At 44.3% G+C, this 22614-nt stretch overlaps 5 protein-coding genes across 6 annotated transcripts; 4 read left to right on the top strand and 1 right to left on the bottom strand.

Moving 5' to 3' along the window:
* The first annotated feature begins 697 nt into the window (after nt 1–697).
* LOC108152083 (chorion protein S18) lies at nt 698–1468 on the top strand. Its single transcript, XM_017281120.2, has 2 exons — nt 698–802; nt 877–1468. The coding sequence occupies exons 1-2, from the start codon at nt 788–790 to the stop codon at nt 1390–1392; spliced, it is 531 nt and encodes a 176-aa protein (XP_017136609.1). The 5' UTR covers nt 698–787; the 3' UTR covers nt 1393–1468.
* An 805-nt stretch (nt 1469–2273) lies between these two features.
* LOC108150813 (chorion protein S15) lies at nt 2274–2919 on the top strand. The gene is made up of 2 exons (XM_017279117.2): nt 2274–2382; nt 2443–2919. Exons 1-2 carry the CDS (start codon nt 2371–2373, stop codon nt 2785–2787), a joined length of 357 nt encoding a protein of 118 aa, XP_017134606.1. The 5' UTR covers nt 2274–2370; the 3' UTR covers nt 2788–2919.
* A 758-nt stretch (nt 2920–3677) lies between these two features.
* Nucleotides 3678–4501, top strand: LOC108150807 (chorion protein S19). The gene is made up of 2 exons (XM_017279111.2): nt 3678–3788; nt 3861–4501. Exons 1-2 carry the CDS (start codon nt 3774–3776, stop codon nt 4410–4412), a joined length of 567 nt encoding a protein of 188 aa, XP_017134600.1. The 5' UTR covers nt 3678–3773; the 3' UTR covers nt 4413–4501.
* A 1422-nt stretch (nt 4502–5923) lies between these two features.
* On the top strand, nt 5924–6526 carry LOC108150783 (chorion protein S16). The gene is made up of 2 exons (XM_017279082.2): nt 5924–6313; nt 6382–6526. The coding sequence occupies exons 1-2, from the start codon at nt 5983–5985 to the stop codon at nt 6471–6473; spliced, it is 423 nt and encodes a 140-aa protein (XP_017134571.1). The 5' UTR covers nt 5924–5982; the 3' UTR covers nt 6474–6526.
* Nucleotides 6527–7357: 831 nt separating this feature from the next.
* LOC108153197 (paramyosin, long form) lies at nt 7358–21098 on the bottom strand. 2 transcript variants are annotated; one of them, XM_017283014.2, is made up of 9 exons: nt 20742–21098; nt 20041–20097; nt 17254–17340; nt 17024–17190; nt 14500–15371; nt 14303–14430; nt 14118–14230; nt 8628–9243; nt 7595–8556 (listed from the first exon to the last, which is right to left on the bottom strand). In XM_017283014.2, the coding sequence occupies exons 1-9, from the start codon at nt 20862–20864 to the stop codon at nt 8080–8082; spliced, it is 2640 nt and encodes an 879-aa protein (XP_017138503.1). In that variant the 5' UTR covers nt 20865–21098; the 3' UTR covers nt 7595–8079. The 2 variants fall into 2 exon arrangements, with proteins under 2 accessions (XP_017138505.1, XP_017138503.1); XM_017283016.2 differs by lacking the exons at nt 14118–14230; nt 14303–14430; nt 14500–15371; ... (2 more) ...; nt 20041–20097; nt 20742–21098 and adding exons at nt 11773–12822; nt 13564–13677; nt 13746–13844 and having other exon boundaries at nt 7358–8556.
* Between the last annotated feature and the right edge of the window lie 1516 nt (nt 21099–22614).

The raw sequence follows: 22614 nt of genomic DNA, 5'->3' as shown, positions 1-22614 counted from the left end.
TAGGATGCTGATCCCCCAAGCCTTTTCCACTTCTAAACCATACATTATTCTAGCCAAGTGTTCCACCGCATTTGAGACAACTTTCAAAGACAATTTCCTAAAGTTTTACTCGAATATTATTGAAAAGCTTTGCGGGGCGTGTTTTATTATTATTGTTTATAATTTTATTGTAATTTTATCTGAACTTTTTTTGCTTTTGTATATAAATTCTACCAACGCAGCAGAAAGTTGAAGCCCAATGCCTTTTGCCATTTTCTGTGTCACCGACAAAAACGGTGTCACGGCTCACATGGGAGCACCGTGGAGCCAATGTCAGCCAACAGTGGACAGAAATGTCACGAGTACGAGTCACGAGGAAAAAGTGTTCAATAATGGAAATGCTAGTGGTAGAAGCTTCCGACGAGTCATAGCTCGTTGCGTAATGGGCAGGGGGGGGGTCTCGTCTCCCACAGACAATGCCATAACCATAGACGACGCCTGCTATCTGGACCGCAGCCGAATTGAGAGCCAAGAGTTTTTGGCTCTGGGGTCTGGGGTCTGTGGTCTGGACTGCTGCACACGTCGTCGGTGACGTCTTGAGATTGCTGCCACAAAGCGCAGAACGGGAGCTCGGAAACTTGGAAACTTGGCAGCTCGGGAACTCCGACGAGAGCCAAAATTGCATCACATTCCCCAGTCACGTAAGCGAATTATTATTGCCTGGATTTCCGTATAAAAACATACTATCCGAAGCAGTCAGGCATTAGTTACCCAGCAACCAGACAAACCCAAACAAACAAACCACAAAATGATGAAGTTCATGGTAAGTCCCCGCACAGCCAGCCCTCTTCCGGAGCCCCAAACTGATCTAGATCCTTCCTCTGCTCCGCCCCTCAGTGCATTTTCATCTGCGCCGTGGCTGCAGTTTCGGCCAGCGGCTATGGAGGTCGCCGTGGAAGCTACGGCAGTGCACCAATTGGCGCCTATGCCTACCAGGTGCAGCCTGCTTTGACCGTCAAGGCGATCATACCCTCGTACGGCGGACAGCGCAGCGGCTATGGCCAAAACCAGGGAGGATATGGCGGTGGCTATGAGGCGGCACCCATTTCTTCGGCCTACAGCAATGCCAACATTGGCAGCCAGTACTCCGGATCCGGCTATGGCGGTGCTCCGCCCGTCGATCGCGAGGCCATTGCCCTGGCCAAGCTCGCCCTCGCCGCTCCCAGTGCCGGAGGACCCCTTGTCTGGCGTGAGCCCGCACGTCGCGTGCAGCCCGCCTACGGGCCCAGCAACTATGGTGCTCCCCAGCAGAGCTACGGACGCGGTGATGAGGCCCAGGGCGCTTCGGCGGCAGCTGCCTCCAGCTCAGTGGCTGGCGTCGGCAAGAAGGGATACCGGAAGTCATCCTATTAAGAGGCCAGAGGCACAACCACAGTGAATCGTCGTTAAGGAATCTAAGAATAAATGCAACGAAACATCAAGACTTAAACTATGTAGAGTGTTCATTGGCTTGGGGGTTTTTTGGTTGGGTTCTGGGTTCAGATTTCTGTCTCATGGCTTTGGTCGGCCAAGAGCTGAGCAAGCGCTAAAACGTTCTGGAAATTTCAGTCTGTCTTGACTTGAAATGAGTGCATAATCGTACTCGTATGAATGGAGTGGCTGAAGACTTCAAGAAAAGCTAAAAGCTGAAATGTTTTCAGTTTTCATTTAGCGTAGGTATTCTGGGAGATCTTCCAAAAACACCAGAGAATTGTCATTGTACGAATATGAAATTCCATTTACTGAATAGTTCTTCTAAGTTCTTTCCAGAACTTATTCTTGTAGAAGAAAAGAGAACACTGTTTCCAGTGCCCAGAAGCCTTTAACACTTATCCTCTAACCAGTGATCAGTAACAGTTTCCTTATGCGGAACTCTCATGGAAGTGAAGAGAGAACGTTACTCCAACGAATGTTCAAATAAAATGACAATATGTCAAATATTTGTATGGGGGGAGGTCTGTGAAGACCCAGCGCGTTCGCGAATTCATTGAGAAAGTCGTGTGTGTCGGCGGGGGCTTGCTTGGGACAATCAGGCAACGAAACAATGGAACATCGCGTAACCCCAAGCGATTTTATAATGGCTCGCGACTCGAGACCTCCGACAAAAAGTATATGGAAATGGAATACATACCCCAAAGGTACATTTGTATATAAATTGAGCAGTTATGTGGCTTGCATTGAAACAGTATAGCACTATAACATTTATTATTATATATAACCCGTATATGTGCGGATCGTATATGGGTCACGTAAATATCCAGTCTATTTTTCGCGTATAAAAGCGAGCGTTTCGGGCTAGGGAAATCATAGTTTGATTGATTATCCCACAACCAACAAAACTAAGCATTCACCATGAAGTACCTGGTAAGTAGTCCTGAAGACCCCTGCTCAAGGATCAGCCAGCTAATCCTCCTCCTCCCACAGTTTGTCTGCATCAGCCTGGCCCTCTTCGCCTACATCAACGCTAGCCCGGTGTACGGTGGCAACCACGGTGGATATGGCGGCGGAAACCACGGTGGATACGGCGGCGATCGTGTGGAGTACGAGCAAATCCTGGTGCCATCTTATGGCCGCGGACACGGCAACCAGGGCTATGATCGTCCCCAGATCCTGCGATCGGCTCCCTCTGGCTCCAGTGCCTCGGCTGCTGCCTCCGCGGCAGCTGCTGCCATCGCCCCTGGTCGCTACAGCCAGTGGGCCGTGCCCCGTTACGAGATCGATGGCAGCTACAACGGTCCCAGCCACGGACATGGTCGCGGCGGCTACTAATTCCTGCCCCTCAACGAAACGAATCGAGCCCATCAGACCTTCTTTCTTTGATCAAGCAGCAGCGGCAGCTATGCTCTGAGATTGGAAAAATAAAAACGTCTTGAACCAAATGGTGAATGTTGAACAACAAAACAATACAGAGTCTTGCATATTAAGGGGGCCAGAAAAAAGGCTAAAGTATAGGGCATACTTTTCAGCGCCATATGGTTAAAATTGTGGCAGGGTATTATGATACTCTATACTCTACATAGTTCCATAGAGTTGTACAGGTTCATAGCCAGAGAAGAATAGATAGATATTCTAGAAGTCGGAGGAGAATATCATTCCTATTTCTTGAACAAGTCATTTGCTATTTCTTATAAAATTCTACTTTAATTTTGCTTAAAAGTGTTCGGTAAGGGAAAGCTTTAGCGTATCATCAGACATTTGTTGGGGTTGAAATTTTCAGCTTAAAGAAACGAAATATTTTGGGAATATTTAGAAGAAAGCAGGTTCTATTGATAATACCTTCTCTTGCAAAAAATCACCCATACTTGTTCTGTTCAAACACCCTCCCAAGTGACTCAACTTTCTTCAGACACTGTCCCGAGGCACATGGGCCTGAGGCACTTCCACTCCAGACTTTAGGCACCAGCCTAAGCATGCAACGACCTGGCGAACACCCCCCATTGGAGGTCAGCATCCAAATTTCCCAGATACGAAGCTCGAGCAATGGGATGTTCTTGGTATCAGAAGGGGGACACAGCGCGAGACTTTGCAGAACGACAAAGTTCGGGCCAAAGCTGAAGCTGAGAAAAGACGGCAGAGACTGTGGGGAGCATCGTGGAGCTTGGAGCCGTGATAAATTCGCGGCGAGATCACGTCTCGAGTGCCACAATAATACTTTGCTTATATAAAGAACTGTGCGGGCCACTTCATTTGTTAATTGTGCCAACTGTGTCGAGCAGCTAGCGCCCCCCAAAAGACACAACAGACATTCTATAGCCATGAACACATTCGCTGTAAGTATACCGATGACTTCCCGTTCCTCCAATCCAGTCCAGTGGCTAACCTTCACGTATCGTTCCCAACAGACTTTGGCGGTTCTCTTCTGCGCCTGCCTCATCGGCAACTGCCACGGAGGCTATGGCGGTGGCGGCCATGGAGGCTACGGCCAACAAGGAGGGTATGGACAGAACTCCAATGGAGGTGCCGCTTCGGCTGCCAGCTCTGCTGCTGCCGCAGGCAATCAGCAGCAGCGTCCCGTTGAGATCATTGCTGGTGGTTCCCGCGGCGGTTATGGCTCTGAGATCCTTCGCCCCATTTCCCTGGGCTATGGCGGTCACTCGCAGCGTGGACCTCAGCACGGCAGCTACGGACGTCGCGCCGGATACGGACCCCGCTGGACTGTCCAGCCAGCTGGCGCCACTCTCCTGTATCCCGGCCAGAACAACTACCGGGCTTATGTCTCGCCTCCGGAGTACAGCAAGGTGGTGCTGCCCGTCCGTCCCGCTGAGCCCGTGGCCAAGCTGTTCATCCCGGAGAACCACTACGGCCAGCAGAGCTACGCCCCCCAGCAGAGCTACGGACCCCAGCAAAGCTATGGCCCCCAGCAAAGCTACAACGTCGAAGGACCACGATACTAGACGGTTGGATACTCCTCCTCCCCAATCCCCTTCTCAGTGTGGATTCGCTCCCGTGCAGCGCGAATAAAAAATACCAAAAGAAAACATAATCCCTACCAGTTTTGTTGTATAGTTTTGGGCGTACAGAAAGTGGGGGCACTATATCTCTGCTTCCGACTTTGGTCGGATCGAACCAGAATTTCGGTTTTTATGCAGCTGCACGCAGCTGTGGCTCTGGAAATTTGATTGCAACTTTTGGGGGAATGTCTTTGCCGAGAACGTGCTGTGAAATTTGTAAACAAATGTGTTCAGTCGGAGAATCTTTCGGTGAAAGAGTTCCAGAGTCAAACTGGAACAGCAGAGTTTCTCTGACTTAACAAAATGTGGGTATTATCAACGATTTACTCAAACTGGAACTTACGAATGTTTGAGCTATACAATTTCACTGTTTTTCCCAGTTTTTCGAACAGTTTTCCCCCATTTCTTAGCCATTTACTTATTAACATTTATTTCCATCTTGGGAAACTTTTTTCACCCATTTCTCTGACATTCTACTTCTTCAACAATCTTTGAATGTTTGCTGATTTTTGTGAAATATTTTCTGGTAGGTAAGCAAAGTCTTTTGCTGACTGGTTTACGTCGGAGCTGTGGGCCATATTGCCACCTTCGGTTGACATTCGAGTCGCTTGATGAATCACCAAGAGAATTCTTGACTTGAAAGTTTCGCAGTTCAGAGGAAATATTGGCTAATAAATGTGGATTTTTCTTGATAAATGTGTCTCAGTACATACTAAAAAACAGGAAACGTTGAGTTCTTTCAGGCATAGCCACTACTGTACCTGTGTTCAAGCTACGGCCTTCAAGCCCTCATGATAACCACAATCGAAGTTGAACCCGTAACACACTTGGATTAAGCCTCAAGGGGAGGAATAGGAGTTCCGGAATGAGAATCGGAAGTAGCCTATCCACAGACGGATAAACTACGAATGGAACGTCTAAGTATGCATTCCAGGGCAGGTTTATCGGCTGAAATTAGAGACGAGGCTCGTTCGCCCGTTCATTGATCCGCAACCACAGCCACCCCACAATGATGCACGATGCGTACAGTGCAGTACCGTACAGTGGAGGCAGCCAGCGCCAAAGACCCGATACTGCACACACCAAAAGCGAACAGAGCGTGCCGAGCCGGGGGAAGTTGCTATCAATGGGGCGGCCAGCTTCTCTTCCCGGAGGTTGTGGTAGTCGTTGCTGTGGTTATGGCTCCGGCTCTGTCACAATTTGGCGCGCAATTTCGATGAGCATAGAAATTGGAGACGGTGGCGTTGGAGACTCCGGGCCTTATCAGGCTGGGCGGGGGGGGAGAGGAGAGTTGTGGATGCTGGCGCTGCGGGGCTGTCGGGGCACCCCGAAAGTGCCGCAGTTTCGTCATGATCCGCCCCGTGGCAGTGGGCATCGACTTGGGGTTTGGTCACGTCTGGGCAGCACACGAATCGCTGGCCAACTCAAATGGTATTGCTATAAAAGCAATTTGGACACTCGCTGTGGCTAATTAGTTTCCGAAACATTCGCTTCCTCGCACCAACCAACAAACATGTCCGCCAACAACATGCGTCTCCTCTGCCTGCTCTTGGCCTGCTACATCTCGGCCATTGTGGCCCACAGGCCCAGCTACCGCTCCGGTTCCGGCGGCTACGTGGATGTGGTCAGGGCCGCCGAGACGGCCGAGGCACAGGCCGCTGCCCTCACCAATGCCGCTGGTGCTGCCGCCTCTGCAGCGAAATTGGACGGCGCCGATTGGAATGCCCTCAATCGTTATGGCTGGGAGCAGGGCCGACCTCTGCTGGCCAAGCGTTATGGTCCCCTCGACAATCTCTATGCCGCCGCCCTGCCACCACGCTCTTTCGTGGCCGAAATCGATCCAGGTGGGTTACCTCTAAGCAAAATTTATAATCTGATGTATGCTAATGTCATGCCGTTCTCTCGATTGCAGTCTTCAAGAAGAGCCACTATGGTGGAGCCTATGGCCAGAAGAGCGTTACGCTCAACACTGGCGCCAAGGTGGCGGTCGCGGCGCTGAACTGAAGATCCCATGATCCCAATAGATCGAAACTCTTAATAAATAGTGATAGCTTAAACATGTAACTGTTTTACTGGTTTTCTACTACCCAGCGGTGTTTTGCCTACGGTTAGGGCTTTAAGTATATTTTCCCACTGTTCCCACTGAGAGATAGGGTAAATTCTTATCCACGTCTTGGAACTCTCCCGCAACTGCAGCTTGCATTCGGGTTGTGATCGATCGAGTTTTGGCTACTCTGAACCAAAAGTCTGAGCACAATCTGTAGATTTTATTTATTATCGTACACCTGGTTATATCAGTCCTGAGATATTTGCTTAAATAGCTCCCTAAATTTATTTTCTGTGGATCCGGCAACCTATCTTTGACATCCGATAGCTTTGAATTCCCCCCCTAAGCTCTTCAACTGAATTTTTAAATCACAATACGACAAAAAGCTTGCAAATCTATGGCCGTAGAGAAGTCGAGAGTCTTATTGGTCATTGATTCCCAATCAGTGGTCTTAACTCAAAAGTTGTTTCGTAGTTTTGTTCCCTTGATCGCTGGATGCGATCCACATGGTCCGATCCAACAACAAAGCTACAGGGGTACAATCGTTCATATTATGATTCAGATTAGTACTCCCACCAATGTGCGAATCATTTTGCACCCCATAAACCATACAAAACAAGAGATCGGCAGCGTCCCATGCACAGGCAAAAAAACACCTGTGACTACATCTCTAATGTAGAGAACTGCCGACAAAAAACATCTTCAAAAGTATGATTCTATCTCATTCTATTTCATAACATCTTCCCCATGCCTCCCCGCGTGCTCCCCTTATATGATTTTTCTGTTTCTTCCATTAGTAAAATTGATACATTTTTGTATAGTTTATTATTTGTTATTATTATGAATAAAATTTCGTTTTATTGCAAGATACAAAGTAAAAAATGTGAAAATTGCTCAGTTTGTGGTTTTGTAATATCGAAAGTGGGGTGTTGCGAGCACACAGAAAATTTACCTACTAAACATAAAGTCAACTAAAAACAAATAGTAGAAGCGGTTGTAACTCTGGGTAAATCGTTGCGCATTGCTGCTTGCTTGCTAAATGGTTTTCCATATCCATTTCCATCTACATTTTCATAGTACATTTATTCATCGCCATATCGGTGATCTTGATCTTGATCTTGATGTTGATTGATATTTTATTGAAAGCCAACAACTCTCTTCTCTGTCTCTCTCTATCTCTATCTCTAGTTCTAGGTATTCTGTTCGCAAAAACTCTGCCAAGTTTTCGTTGATTTTGTTTTTATTTGGTTTTTGGGTTTTCCAGGTTCATTATTTTAATTAAATTACATGAACTTCAAAATAGTATTATTATTATATAGATAGGATGTGTAGTGTTATGTATTTATAGTGTATAACCTATACGAGACCCCCCGCCGATTCCGCCTTGGGGATCTTGGTGCGCTTCCTCGGCGAGGAGATGGCAAAAAAAATTTAAATTATAAAAAACTTTCTCACGCAACTTCTCTGCTCTGAAATCTCATTGATCTTCCTCTCTGATTGAGTTTTGAGTTAATTAAAAAAAAATGATCTCTCTGCTTTTTGGTGTTGGTTTAGGCTGTGATCCTATTCGGTGATCGTTCTTGTTGTCTCCTGGATGTACACCTGAGAGCCGGGCACGGTGGAGGTGGTCACGAATGTGCGGTGCTTGGCGCGGATCAGATTCAAGTTGGACTCGGCACAATCGGCACGATCCTCGGCGGCCTCCAGTTCGCGCTGGAAACGGCGCACACGGGTGGTGGTCTGCTGGGAGACGCCCTCCTGCTCGGACAGCTGGCGCCTGTAGATGTTGATCTTGGCAGTGGTCTTGTCGAGTGCATCCTGCAGCAGGATGATGTTCTTCTGGTCCTCCTCGCACTGTACGATCACCTCCTTGACGGTGCGCTCCTTCTTGCGCAGGATCTTGATGGTCTCGGCATGGCGACGCTTCTCCTCTTCCAGCTCCAACTCCAGATCGCGAATGCGAGCCTCCAGCTTGCTAATGATGCGCTTGCTGCCGGCAACGGCATTCAGCTCAACCTCTTCCAGACGAATGGACAAGTTCTAATTGAATTAAAACCACATAAGCGATGAGTAATGTTGGAATGTTGGATAGTCCCAAAGTACACGCTTACCTTGACTTCGACTTCCAAAGACTTCTTGATGGTCTCGAGCTTGACAATGCGCTCCTGCTCCTCATGCACCTGCTCGACAACGTGCTTCAGCTCGACCTGGATCTTCTGGTAGCGCTCGTCGCTGATGCGCAGCTCCTTGGACACCTCCTCGTAGTCGGAGGCGACCACGGTCAGCTCCTGCTCCAGCCTGGACTTGATCGAGACCAGGTTGACATTGGCAGTGCTCAGCTCGTTGATGCGAGTGCTGGCCTCCTCGTACTGCAGCTCGACGGTGCGCTTGGCACGATTGGCGCTGTCCAGGTGGGAGCGGGCCTCCTCAAGCTCGCCACTGAGACCGGCCAGACGGCGCTGGGCAATGCCGTACTGGTCGAGGGTGGCCTGCAGCTGGCGCTGCACATCCTCGTAGTGGGCCTGGAGCTCGGTCAACTGCAGCGACTGCTTCTTGATCACCTTCTGGAGATCAATGTTGGTCTTGTTGGCCACATCCAGGGACATCTCCAGCTCAGTGATCTGGATCTGCAGCTTCTTCTTGATGCGAATCACCTCGGTCTTCAGACGGGTCTCGGCCTCCACAACGCGGGCACTGAGCTGCTCGATCTCGATCGAGGTCTGCTTGCTACAGGAATTCGCAAAAGGACAAATGAAACATTTCACACAGTTTGGAATCTTTTGGAAATCAATCGATATGGAAGTGCCCCCCAAAATGCGCTTTACCTCGTGCTTTACCTCAATGACGCTCCCTCCGATGTTTCGCTTTGCTCGCTTTATTTTTGGCCCCAATGCTCTGACCCACAAAATACATTTTCCCAACACTCAGCACTACTTCTGCAAGCCACTCTGAAAACCACTCAGGTGATCAGCTTTTGGCATTGTCAAAATTGCTTCATTGTTCTTCTTGCTTCTTGCTTCTAGCTTCTAGCAGAGTGGCGATTATTTTTACGCTTGATAAAGACATCGAACTTGTCACAAATAGCTCGCGTTCACATGCCAAACTATTTGCTAAGTAGTTCCTTTTTTTCGGGGGTACACATGAGTGCATCATGTGTCTATTTTTAGGGGATAGGTAAAGTCTTCAAGATGCGTTGCCAACTAAATTTTGAGTAATGTTTGTATTTCTGTTATCCCAAATTGAATCATGAGGTAAATAGATTACCAGAACTAGAATTAGTTTTCATTACTGAAGGTGGAACCTTTTATATTACAAAACTAAAGTTTCATATGACTTCCATTGATCAAACTGGAATTATCGCCCAGAACCACATCCTTTAGGATGTTAATTCGATTTTCTTTTTGGAAAATCATTTTCAAAGACAGATTTTTGATGGATCTGCTCTTTATAATATGTACATAAACTAAAAATTCCAATTCCACTTCCACTTCTAGTTCTTAAAAATCTGTGTCTCTTTGTCGTGCTCCGCCCACTATTCTACTCTCATTTGTCAGAGATCGAGATCGAACCGCACATTTTCCACTTTCACTTCGTGCTCTAGTTCAACTTCTAAAGAATCTCTGTCTCTCTGTGACGATCCGCCCACAGTTGGACTCTCATCTGTCAGAGATCCATCACTCGGATCATCTTTTCATTGCTCTGGCAATGGGCCTCTCCCATGGTCCTAGTCTGTTGTGGGCCCCCGGTCTTCTGGTTACTTAATCTTAATCTTCTGTGTGCCCATTGCTGTCGCCTTGCCAAGGTATTTAGTCTGTGTGTGTTGAGTATTTTGCATTTAGATTTTCAATCTTTCCCCGTGCCATTGTTTTCAATGTTTATTTGTCTACGCAAATATTTATTTTCCCGCTTGATTTTATTTTTTCGCATTTTGCTGTTTTGCTGTTGCTGTCATGCGCCAGAGTTTTCCTTGGTTTCAAAATTAAATAAATCTTTCTTTATATTTTGTCGAATATTTGAAGGACAGACCACAAAACAATAGTTTTTCGGGCCGCCATTTACGCGTAGACAAGACGAAGAATCTGGCATCTGAAATACCTGACGTTGTGGGTGCGAAACATGATCATTGCGATCGGTGTGAAAATTTCATGATTTCTAAGGGGTTTGAGGTCAAATCACAGGGCACTTTCATTGAAATTGTATAGGGGAAAATATTGAATGTGATTGAGAACAAGAAGATTATCATTTCAATATTGATATTTGAATCAATATGGTCACTAAATGTTATTTTCTTCTCTAAAAATAATGTAGGAACTATTTTGCTGTACAAAAATATATATATTACATTTTCTGATAGTTTATATTTCTTTTGATAGTACGAGTATAGGTTTATGATTATAGCTTAAGACTGTAGATCTATAAACCAAATTAAGAGTGGCTTAAAATACGACCATCTGATCAAATATTTAGTCCATCTGTTTACAGAAATAAGCGTAGGATCATACTACAGACGCTATCTTGTAAAATTCCTTAAAAATACCTATTTTGATCAAATAAATTCTCTAAAACTATTCCTTATACGCAGAAAAGTCCTATATTTCATATTTCGACATGCTCGATTTCCAATTTCGAGGATAATCTATCAGATCAGATCTGTACCCCATCCTATATCCCTTTCACTTCCTATAGATCATAGTACTATTCATAAATTCAGAAAAATCTTGGCATTTCCCTGTAATTAGCCATGGGGGAAAAATGTTGTGCATTATTTTACAGAAATAATTCACACAAGATTTAACAACAGACACAATGCGATGCAAATGGTGAAAAACGTACATTGGAATGAAGGGAAAGAATGGGCGATCGAGGGGCGAGAAAAATTAAGAAACGAAAATAAATTGTGCAGACCAGACAAATAGAGAGATGTCGGATGGGAGATGTAGGAGGAGGAGGATGCAATCTTCTTAGCGATGAGCACGAAAATTGAGGTACAATTCAAAAATGTTCGCATTTATTCAAATTGTCTGGGGTCTAGAATTTAATTGAAAACGACAGAAAAGAATCGTTTCATGTGTGTCTGGGGGAATGATGATGGGTTTGGGGGTGGAAGGGAAACGGGAAAACCCTATCTTTTCATGGAAGACTATGGACCAAAGTGTATTTGGTTAGTGCTTCCAATATATATAGCTATAGTCCTTGAGCTTGGGATGTGTGCGGGCGACCTTGCGACAGATCCAACACTTATCCTCTATACCGCACCTGCTATCCGCGTAGAACTCGACGGTCCGCTGATTGAGCGTCGAGAGCTGGCGCTTCACATTGTGGAGCGAGGACGAAACACGATGGTCGAGCTTGTCGACCAGGCGATCGTCCATCAGCTCGATGTGGAGAGCATGGGCCCTTAGCTGACCATCGATGGGGGAGGTGGACCGACCGCGCGAAATGGCGCGACTCGAACGGACCAACGTTTGGGACATGTAGTCCTCCTCCTCCTTTTTGGCCGTCTTGATGTTCCGCTCCGATTCGGAGAGCAGCGCCTGGGCAATGGCGCTGGCGGACTTGCCGCGTATCGATCGCTTAAAATCGTCAGACATTTGATCGACTTCGTTATCTATCTCGATCTTACGAATGCGCTGCAATATCTTTAATGTATCGCGTTTGATCAGGTCCTCGAGCTCTTCCTGGCGCTGACGACGGCGCTGGCGCGATCTCTCAACAACTGTGTCCGGTTCAATGTGCTTGGTCACACGCGACGCGTCGACAAGCTTCTGCAAACTGAACGGCGTCCGTTTCTTGGCCCGAAAGCTGGCCAAAATCTCGTCGGCACGGGCCGCGCAGGTGCGCGACAGGCGTACGATCTCATCGGCCGTGTACTTTCGTACCGTATTCGAGGCCCGGTACTGCTGCAGCCCGTGCTCGCTCACCCACGGCAGGTGGGGCTGCACCACCTTCAGTCCCTTTGCCTTTGCATCCAGATAGTCCAGCATTGGCTGGTAGAAGTTCATCGAGTACCCATAGTTGTCCTCGTAGGTGGTCGTATGCCTGAGCCGCGAGGGGCGCTGCTTCAAAGCGAGCGACATAATTTCAAAGGGGTACGGGATAAAGGGGGGTATGTGAGAGGGTATCTATGAGAGGGAGAGAATGCGGTGTGTGCTTAAGAGTACTCTTATTAAAGCTACAAAATGTTGCTCGGCTGCTCTGTCGATCTCTGTCGCTTTGTGGTCGTTTGTCTTCTTGGTGTCGCTCGCTCTTCGTTTTGGCAGCAGTTTCTGTGTCGCTTTGCAAATAAATTTTCAAATTTGTCGAAATCTATAAAAAGATTGCATTTCGGGTGTTCAGCTGTTGGCATCGACCAAAGGTATGAGAGCATAATGACGACAACACGTATAACATCATTATCGTCATCATCATGATCATCGCTTGTTGGCAGTCAATGTGTGGTTGGGTGCTCCTTGGCTATGATTGATTCATTTTGGCAGGGAGCTCTCATAGGCAATGTCATAATAGCATCTTAGAAATAATATAAATCTTTATGCAATATCGCACTGATTTCGCAAGAATAGTGAAGAAAATTGCCATTTTAAATGGTGAAAAGCGGACCAATTATTGGCTTAAACATCTCTATTCGGACTCTAGAAGTTTGGCTATTTTCTCTACAGTAAAGATTTTCAGTTGATGACTCTCATGTCACTTAAAGGTTTCTTCAATGAATATCTCTCTGTCTTAGAAATAATAGATATCTTTAGGCAATATTATCGCACTGTTTTCGTAAAGATAGTGTAGACAATTCTCATTTTAAATGGGTTACAAAAGAGATCATTATGGGTACATTCATAATTGAAGTCTCGCACTTTGGAACACACACAAAATCTGTCCATTGTTTCAGTTCTTTCTGCAGATCTTCAGTAGATTGGTCTTAAAGTAATCTTGAAAGACACTTTTGAGATAAACCGCCTCTAGAGCTCTCAAGCCATCTGCCATATCGCTCTTATTAAAATTTCTTCAATCACAGCCAAGCCACTTGTCGAACCAATTCATATTTCAACCTACCTGTTGCTCGAGAACCACTCTTCAAACTTCCAAAGATCTTCTCAATCAGAGATCTTTCGATTTAACAAAAAAAAAACGATTGTGTAACACTCGTGGCAGCAACTGCGCAATTTTCTGTTGGGTGGGAGGATTTCATAGATAAAACCTTTCTATAATTTATAATCGGAGAACCAAAAACCCACTTCTTTGTACTGAGCCTGTGTGTGCCGCTTGGGTGTGGCAGGATCGGATCTTGCCTTGCTCCGCGGTTGCCTAATGCCTATTTAATGCCGTTGCTTTGTGCGCGACTATAGAAATCGAACTGATTTGCTAAATGGGTCAATTTGATATCAGTTCTGTTGTTGGCAATTGGCAGCGATTGCAAAACAATCGATTGGTTTTCCCCCCACTCGTATCGGGGGCCTTGGGGGACTGTGGGCTTCCGCTTTGGCAGGGGAAACTGCCAATAAGTGATTGACCTTCGTCAATCGACAGTCGCTGTCAGACAGAGGAGTGCACATTTCAGGGGGCTGGGCACTTCCAAGGGGATCGAGGATGATCAGACAATTACTTACCGAATAGCCTCAACCTCCTCATCCTTCTCGGCCAGACGACGCTCGGCATCGTGACGGTACTGGTTGAAGTCGGCGGCCAAACGCTGGCCACGCTGCTCCTCAGCCTTGCGGCCCTATAGATGTATTTAGAGAGAATACGGGGATCAGTCATCATTCGGATCTGTTATGTTTTTGTGGCCACTTACAGCCTCGGCTTCCTTGTAGGCAGCGGTCAGCTCATCGCGCTCGTTCTCCAGGCGACGCAGCTCCAGTTCCAATTCGTGGAGACGACGGTTCAGTTCGTTGATGGCGCCCTTGGCGTCATGCAAATCATCTGGAAGATCACAGCAAACAAAAAATGAATAAGCAATCGATCAAGAGGATTAGATATGTGTGGACCCACCTCCCAACTTCTTGTTCTCGCGGGCCAACTGGTTGTTGTTGTCCTTGACCTTGTCCAGCTCGTGCACGGTGCGGACCAGATCGATCTGCTTGTTCTTCAGATCGCGCTGGCTGTTCTCGTACAGGATGATGGTCTCATCAAGGCGGCTCTTCAGCTCCACGTTGTGCTTCTCCAGGGTGTTGACGGCCTTGGTGAGCTCCCGGCAGCTGTTGTTGGACTTCTCCAGATCGATGATGAGGACCTCCACCTCACTGGCCAGACGGGTCTTGGTCTTCTCCAAGTTGTTGACCTTGACGATGAGGGACTCGATGTGCTCCTCCAGTTCGGTGATGCGCACCTGGTACTTGCGACGAATCTCTTCGACCTCCTCGGCACGAGCTGCCACTTCGGCAGTCCACTTGTTCTGCCACGAAGTGGCATCGGCATTGGCCTTGACCAACTGACGTTCCAAGTCAATGCGCGCCTCAGACTCTTCCTCGAGTTGATTGCGAATCGAGTCCAATTCGATCTCAACCTGATGCAGAGACGATTCGAGCATGGAGCGACGACGGTCCTCGTCTTCCAAGCGACGGCGAGCATCCTCCAGCTGGGAGATGACCTGGCTCTTGGAAAACGAGACAGTGTCGAGCTGCACTTTGAGATCTTGGACGTCCTTGATCAGCTCAATGTTCTCCTGCGAGAGGCGAGATTTATGCGATGTGATGTCGATCACAGTGCGGTTCAGCTCCTCGATCTTCACATTCAGCTCCGTGATGGAGATCTCCAGCTTGGAGATGTGCTTCTCCGACACGATCTTCTCCTTGTTGTAGACCTCGATTTGGGAGAGCAGCTCGTAGACTTCGGCCTGGAATTTCGACTTGTCCTTCTCGGCTCTGCAAGCAAACAGATCTCCAGTTTAGTGATTGGTCTCTGACTATCTCTGGACTGCTTCATGGATACTTAGAATTCGGCCAAGCTGTGATTTAGCGGCGCAGGTGGAAGCTTGGATGGAGAAAGCTCAGCATACGACAAGCTTTCGCATATCGTTATCGTTTGATTGGGATTCCCCCCGGATCAGATGCAGCATTTCTCTCTGTCCGAAGGCTCAACGATACAGATCGATATGCGAAAGCTTCGCCCGGGCAAAGGGTTAAGATCATGTTTGTGTCTGTCTCCCTGGAAGCAAGCTATGAAAATCGGTTGGCAAAAAATAATTACACATTTATTTTCTACATAGTACTGCGTATAATTCAAATACATTTTCCCACTTTTCCCACTTGCCATGGGGCCGTTGTAGCTGGCGTATGCCCACCCACAAGCTGAAAAGCCAGAAAACGTATCGAATTTCCATAATACTCAATTGGACGGAAAGAGACAACAACAAGAAACAATCAACACACATTTGTTCCCTCTATATTGTAGTATGATTCAATCAAAGACATATTTGGGTTGGGGCGTTGGTGCAAACGAGAGACAGAGAGAGAGAGAGAGAGAGAGAAAGAGAGGAACAAAGAGACCTCTCTGCTCAAGAATTTAGATGAAAATTTCAAAATTTCTATAAATAAATTCCTCAACAAAAAATACACAAAAACTAAATAAAAATATTAGCCCCACTGTTGGTGTATAATGCTGTATTGGTGTGGACAACATATGGTTGCGAAAGTTTCACCAACAGAAAAAGAGCTTTCAACAACGAAAGCACTCAACCTAGCCATTCAACGAAAGTAAGTGCGCAAACTCGGGGGCGCACCTTTGGGTATCGATCTCTTGAGGTGCGCTGCTAACGGATCGATCGGTGGGTAACTGGGTAAACCTAAGGGTTTATTCTATTATAAACTGATTACTGATTGATTACTGATCAATGTGAGTATCCACCCCTTAATCAGATCTATCATATCTACCTTTCGCTAGCCTTGAATTGCAAATGATTTCGAAATGTCTCAGCAGGTTTATTTTTGGAAATCGCTTCGATTTGGAAATATGAGAGCCGGCCAGCAACAACCGAAAGTTGCTCGAATCTCTGCCCATATAGTATATGGATGTATGTCTGAATGTCTATACATATGTACATATGTATGTATTTATGAATTTGTTCTTTCGTTTCGGCCCACAATTTGTGTCAATAGAACTTGCAAGCCATGCAACTCTTCTTTGCCTATTTGTTTGCTTTATGCTGCCCCCCATTTCGCGTGTCATGGCATTTTGATGAATTGTTTATGATCTGGGGCTCGCTCTTCGAGGGGTGGTGTGGTTCTTTTTTGGGTCAGCAGGGCAGCGGGGCAGCGCAAGGTTAGCAAAGCCGTGTTGTATTGTTGTGTTACTGCACGAGATCGGGAGAGACATTGAAATGTCCGAGAAATGCCAGCTGACGCCACTTGATCAACATCATTCATATGAAAACAAAAAAAAATATGGAAATGGCCAAGATGATCATGATGTTGGGTTTGGGGTTGGGGTTGGGGTTGGCGATGTTTATGTTGTTTTTTTTGGCTTCATTTTCTAGGTCATGTTTAGGATCTGTGATTGTATGTGATGATGTGCCCACCTAGCCTTGTTTTTCGTTAGGATTTCAACCTGTTCCTGGAAATCCGTAATAATTTCGTTGTGCTTCTTCTTCAAGAGAATGGTGGTCTCCTCGGATTCAAGATGAACATCCTCAAGCAGCTTACGGAGCTTCAAGAGCTCAGCATCGCGCTTGCGATTGGCCTCAAACTGTTTGCGACAAATAGATCGAATCAATCTTATGGATATAACGAATATATTGATAGAACTTACTTGATGTTCAGCACCACCTTCGGCCTCCTCGAGACGCTCGGACATCTGTATGACCTGAACGCTGAGATCGGCTTTCTCGCGCTCGATCTGTTCAACAAGAAACGGAAAAAGGAGAAAGGAAACTTTTCATTAGTTTTTACTTGCAATTTACCTCTTGGTTATATTTCATAATTTAGAAAAAGAAGCTCCTATTTATAGATAGATATTCGCATAGAGCATGCTCTATGGCAATTTCCAACAGGCCATAATAAAAATTATAAATCACATTAATCAGTCAAAAATAATTATGCGCATGCAACACCTAAAATAACAATGGCATCGTGCCAAGAAATCGTTCCTCCCCATAGAGGTGTATGCATCTCCGATGCGCTTCTCTATATCTATTGTGGGCGGAGGCGGTGCCTTTGCGTTTCCAAAAAGGCATTCGAAGAGTTTTTCGGTTGAACAGAAACATTTTTCTATCTCTATCGAAATATTTGCATTTCGCCTTTTGGTTGACCTCATTTTCAGCAGTTCTTGCGAATCGTAATTAAATGGTATTTTATGAGGAGGCCTCTGGTATTTGGAGCTGTCAGATGGGTGGCATGAGAGTCCAGAAATCGATCAAAAAGAGTCTGAGATGTCCATCTGAGAATGCGGGATGTATTTGGCATAGATGCAAACATTAGGCAATCTTCAAACACCCCCAAGAGGGCCTTAATCTCTCTGTTTTTGAACAATCTGTTTATGATAATACCTATACAGAACATAGTTGCTGCTCTGCCACAAAGGCCACGTAAGTACGAGAGCCGTAAATCCATTTGCGCCATATGTATCTTGTGGATATGTACATATGTACATGTTTTTGTACATTTTTGCTTGCTAGCCACCCATGTGCATATGTACATATATCTACAGATACGAATCACGGATCGTAGAACGAAAATATGCCAGGCGGTGTGAAAACTTTTAATGTGCAAGAAAATTATTTAATTTTCCCACAAGCACACAACACACAGAGATACAGATACACAGCTACAGATACAAATACACAGACGGGAAGATCTCTGAGTTGCGAGCGAAATTCCTCTCTCTATGATACGGCCGATGATGATGATGGCTTTTCGACCACTTTATTTTCCTTTCTTTCTTTATTTCTATTCCTCTCTGCGATCTACAAGTTTTCGGCTTTTCTGTTCATATTTTTGTTGTTGTTGTTCTTGTCAGGTCTTCAAGTTAATCATTCGCTTCTCTGTATTGAATGTCGTGCGCTAATTTTAGCCATTTTGTTCCATATTATGAGTTCGAGTGAGTGTGAGTGTGTGCGCTATGTTTGTGAATGTCTAGAGATACTCGATATACGGATGAGGTGCGGGTGGAGGACGCCACTGTATGCGGGCCTTCTCTCTAATCCATAAAGCAAAAGTAATTAAAATAATATTTCCAACAAAATATGAAGCAAATTCCTTTCCAACCCATTCGCCTGCGAGGCGAGGCGAGGCAGCAGTAGCTCTAGCTCTCTTTTTGTGGATGTGCAGCCCAGACCAGGCCGCATTTTCTAAATTTGTAATGCCAAACAGGAACGGAAAACCCGAAAACTGAAAACTGAAAAGAGTCTGAGGCCAGGCCAGGCCGGGCCGGTCGGCTGCGCAGCTGAATGAAGTGCACTTTTCCGCATGCGAATTTCCCTAGTTTTTCTTTCGTCTTCTTCTCTGCTGATACTTTGTCTTTGCAAACACAAAGACAAAGACAAAGACAAATGGAAATGCAAATACAAAATCATTTATCAATGCTCCGCCCCAAAAGCTATTGAAGTTCAATGCACATCATTATCATTTACTTTCTTGCTCGGCAAAGAACTCTCCTCTCGTTGGGGTTGCAGTTTCTTAGATTGGGTATTCTTAGATTCCTCTCTAAATGCAACAATTTGTTGCTTTTCTGCGTTTGTTTGCTGCGTTTTCTATCCGCTTTTGCTAGCATCTTTTACTTTTTATCTTTTTGTATTTGTCTATTTTGATTTTATTTTTGTTTTTGGCTTTTTCCACATATTTTTGCTGTTTTTAGGGTGACATTTGCGCGAGAAGCGACCAAAAGGGAAAAATTGTCTTGGCCTGGCGCTTTCATTTCGATTGCGATTCGAAGAATGTTTTTTTTTTCCACCCATTAAGCAGGTGAACATTTTGTGTGCCCTGGTAAAAAGTCGCCTTATATCAGGTGTAAGGCTCTTAAACTCTCTTTTTCCGCATTTTTAATTTGAAGTATAGCTTCAGAAAGCAGATTCTAGGGATATGCCATAATTTTTCATTTTTAATCTGCTAAAATTTCAATAGAGGTTCGTATTTATCTGAAGTAAAGAAGGATCCCCTGTCGCTTTTTTTCTCACAGAAGATCTTTATACAAAAAATGTTTGGTCTAGGACCATGGTGCTAGCTAAAGTACCAATAAAAGATTCCGCTATATCTTTATTCAGAAAAACACTTTATCCAGAACTAAATACGAATAAAAAGCTCTCCCAAATAAAGATTCATATATTTATAATGAGAATTGCCTACAAAAAAAATTTGCTTGAAAACAAACTATAAACTAAATTCTTTTTCCAGAACAATCCATGACTTAAAAGCTCCCCCAAAAGAAAATTAGAAATAGTTGAAAAATGTGCCAATTAATATTTCCCTAAAAAAGTCTTTAAATTCTACAAAATACTTTCCAGAACAAACTATGACTCAAAACTTCCCCCATAAAAAAACACCAAAAATAGTTCTAATATGTACATATGTAGGTATGTTTATAGAAAAAATCATTACTCACCCTTTGACGCAATTCACGTTCAACTTCAAGATCATCTTGGAGCAAACGGATCTTGTCCTGCAAAAAAATTGTGAATAAATATTCAGATCAGTGATCTTTAATTGCAATTATCGGTTTTCGAAACTATGTATTATTTTTTTTGTTTTTTAACACTTAAACACACTGACATTTTCTTCGATGTTTTTCTATATATCTCTCGGAGGTGGTCATTACATAATTTTTAGCAATGCATATATGTATGTTCGAGTATGTATATACACGTGTGTATATATGGGATACATATAGACATCTAGAATTTTTCTATATACAGATTTTCTATATTTCCACACACAAAAACGCGGCGAGAATCGAACACACACATAGAGATAAAAAAAAATATATGTATATATACTGATGTCTACGGTATAATACTACTGTGTATTTGATATAGAGTGTAGATGAATTTTCTTCGGGTTTTCTTAGTTTGTTTTTTCTTATTTCTTGATTCTCTTTTCTGTTCTACACAGACACCGATAATCTCGAGAGAGAGAGCAAAAAAAAATTCTCGTGGGTTTAAAAAAAATAAAAAAAAATTTGGCGCACACGCATTTTGATTATTTTTTGGTTTTTTTTTTTCAATTTTCTCGTTGAGATTCCTTCGATTTTTGGGGGTTAGAGATGGGTGGCCTGAACCGGACTGTCCGTTGACGTTGGTCTCTTACCTCCAAGCGGGAGAGCGAGCTCAAGTCCTGGATGTATTCGATGTTGACATCGGCACCACCGGGTCCGGTCGATGTGGCCCGGTAGGAGTATTTCGAAGAGCGTACAGCCTGCGATGACGACATTCTGCTATGTCAGATTTTCAGATATCCTGGTTCTCTAAATTAATTCAATCGTTACGCGTTTGATCGCGATTTTTAATATATAAATATATGTATTTTCCAAGCGAAAATCTCTACAGCACCGCACGCAGTTTTGTAGTTGTCACCGAGTCACCGAAAAAATTCGTAATAAACGTCGGAGTAAGGCTGGTGATCTACTGAACAAGAGATCCCGTTGTCGTTCGAATAAAGAGTATTTCGTTGATTTGGTCTCTGGTCCCAAGTCTTTTTGGTCTATATCAACGATTCTCGGATGCTTTCACCGTTCGGCTGCAGTCGGCTTTCCTTCGGGCCGGTTCGAGTGTGCTTTCTGAGATAGAATACGGGTGTGCTTCTGCTGCCTGCCCCCCCCCTCTCTCTCTCTCTCTCATTTGAGTCCTAGCCCATGTTTTTTGAGTGAGTGAGTTTTCATGCGGCGTGTTGCTGTGTTAATTGCTCGCTTGTGTGGAAAATTCTTTGATTTTTGTTTCGGCTGCTTGTGTGAACGCATTTTCACGCTAGCTTTCCGCCGAGAGTTTACCCCCAACGAAAATAAACTCAAAGCATATGTTTTTGCTTTTCTTTTGCTTACCTGTAATTAGCCTATGTCATTTCTGTGTCTGTGCCTCTTGCCTGCCAGGCGTTTCATTTTGTGTATCTAGCGTCTGGCCAAAATGTATCTACACATAAATTTCTATCGCTTCTAACGCACGTACATAAAAAACACATATAAGTAATGTTGAAATTTTTGGCATCTTCTACCGATCATAAAGTTCATAGTTTATGTTCCATTGGCATAATTTGTTGGTTCATGGGCCCCCATTTCTCACTATTTACTTTGATTTTTAATATATTTTCTTTTTGCTATTGGGTTTCGATATTCCAGCCAGTAGTCCCTGGATAACCAGGTTGCCCAAATGTTGGCTGTTAAGCTTTGGGGAACTTGTTCAGAAATAGGTATTCGAGAAGCCCAAATTAGATCGTTGTGGCGGTTTGATTAAAGAATATTTTTTAATAATTTTAGACTTTCGTAGCTAAAAGTTGGAAAATATATAAATATCTTTAGTATTCTGTATCTGTATTTTCATAATTACATTTTCTAAGTCTATGAAACTGGCTTTTCTTCTATTTAAGCTCTTAAAAATGATCATTTTTACTTTGGGATTGAAGAATATCTCTTAAAAATAATAATAATTTTAATAATAATCTATCGAATCTATACGTGTTCCTATATTTACATGATACTATATGTCTGATATATATATATGCCTACATATATATAAGTTCTCATTCTCATTCTGCATCTTCTTTCACTTCAGCAAAGGTTTCTTTATTAAATATATCCTTATTCTCACTTATTTAAAATTTGTTTGTAAGAACAGTCAGTCCATACAATATCTATACTCAAAAGCGAACAAATCTACTGTTTGTCTGTTTTGGGATTTTTTTGTACATATTTTTTTTCTTTTATTTAGTTTATATATTTCAAGTTCTTATGAAAAAATCATGCCCGAAACTTCAAGATACCTAAAACAAGCCTAACCGCAACCAAATCTGTCCATATAATACCAATATTTATACCATAGAATAGCCCCAAATTGTATTACAACATCTTATCGAACCCAACTGACATGGAAATCGTAAAAGTTTTCATAATTTTTATGAAATGTGTTCAGAAAATCATCTTTCGCTAAGAGCCAATTAGAATTACATGCAATATGGGCTAAAAATACTT

This window comes from Drosophila miranda, chromosome XR (genome assembly GCF_003369915.1).
Source record: "Drosophila miranda strain MSH22 chromosome XR, D.miranda_PacBio2.1, whole genome shotgun sequence".
Classification (NCBI taxonomy): Eukaryota; Metazoa; Arthropoda; class Insecta; order Diptera; family Drosophilidae; genus Drosophila; species Drosophila miranda.
The sequence above is the reverse complement of the archived record's forward strand: the minus strand, read 5'-3'. Positions and strand labels throughout refer to the sequence as shown.

Excerpts from the sequence above, each read along its gene's own strand:
- LOC108153197 (XM_017283014.2), bottom strand. The coding sequence starts at position 20,864 with ATGTCGTCATCGCAGGCTGTACGCTCTTCGAAATACTCCTACCGGGCC. Across the intron at positions 17,341-20,040 it reads AACGTGAATTGCGTCAAAGG|ATCGAGCGCGAGAAAGCCGA; the intron begins GTGAGTAATGAT and ends CTTGTTGAACAG. Across the intron at positions 14,231-14,302 it reads CCTACAAGGAAGCCGAGGCT|GGCCGCAAGGCTGAGGAGCA; the intron begins GTAAGTGGCCAC and ends ATACATCTATAG.
- LOC108150783 (XM_017279082.2), top strand. The coding sequence starts at position 5,983 with ATGTCCGCCAACAACATGCGTCTCCTCTGCCTGCTCTTGGCCTGCTAC. Across the intron at positions 6,314-6,381 it reads CGTGGCCGAAATCGATCCAG|TCTTCAAGAAGAGCCACTAT; the intron begins GTGGGTTACCTC and ends TCTCGATTGCAG.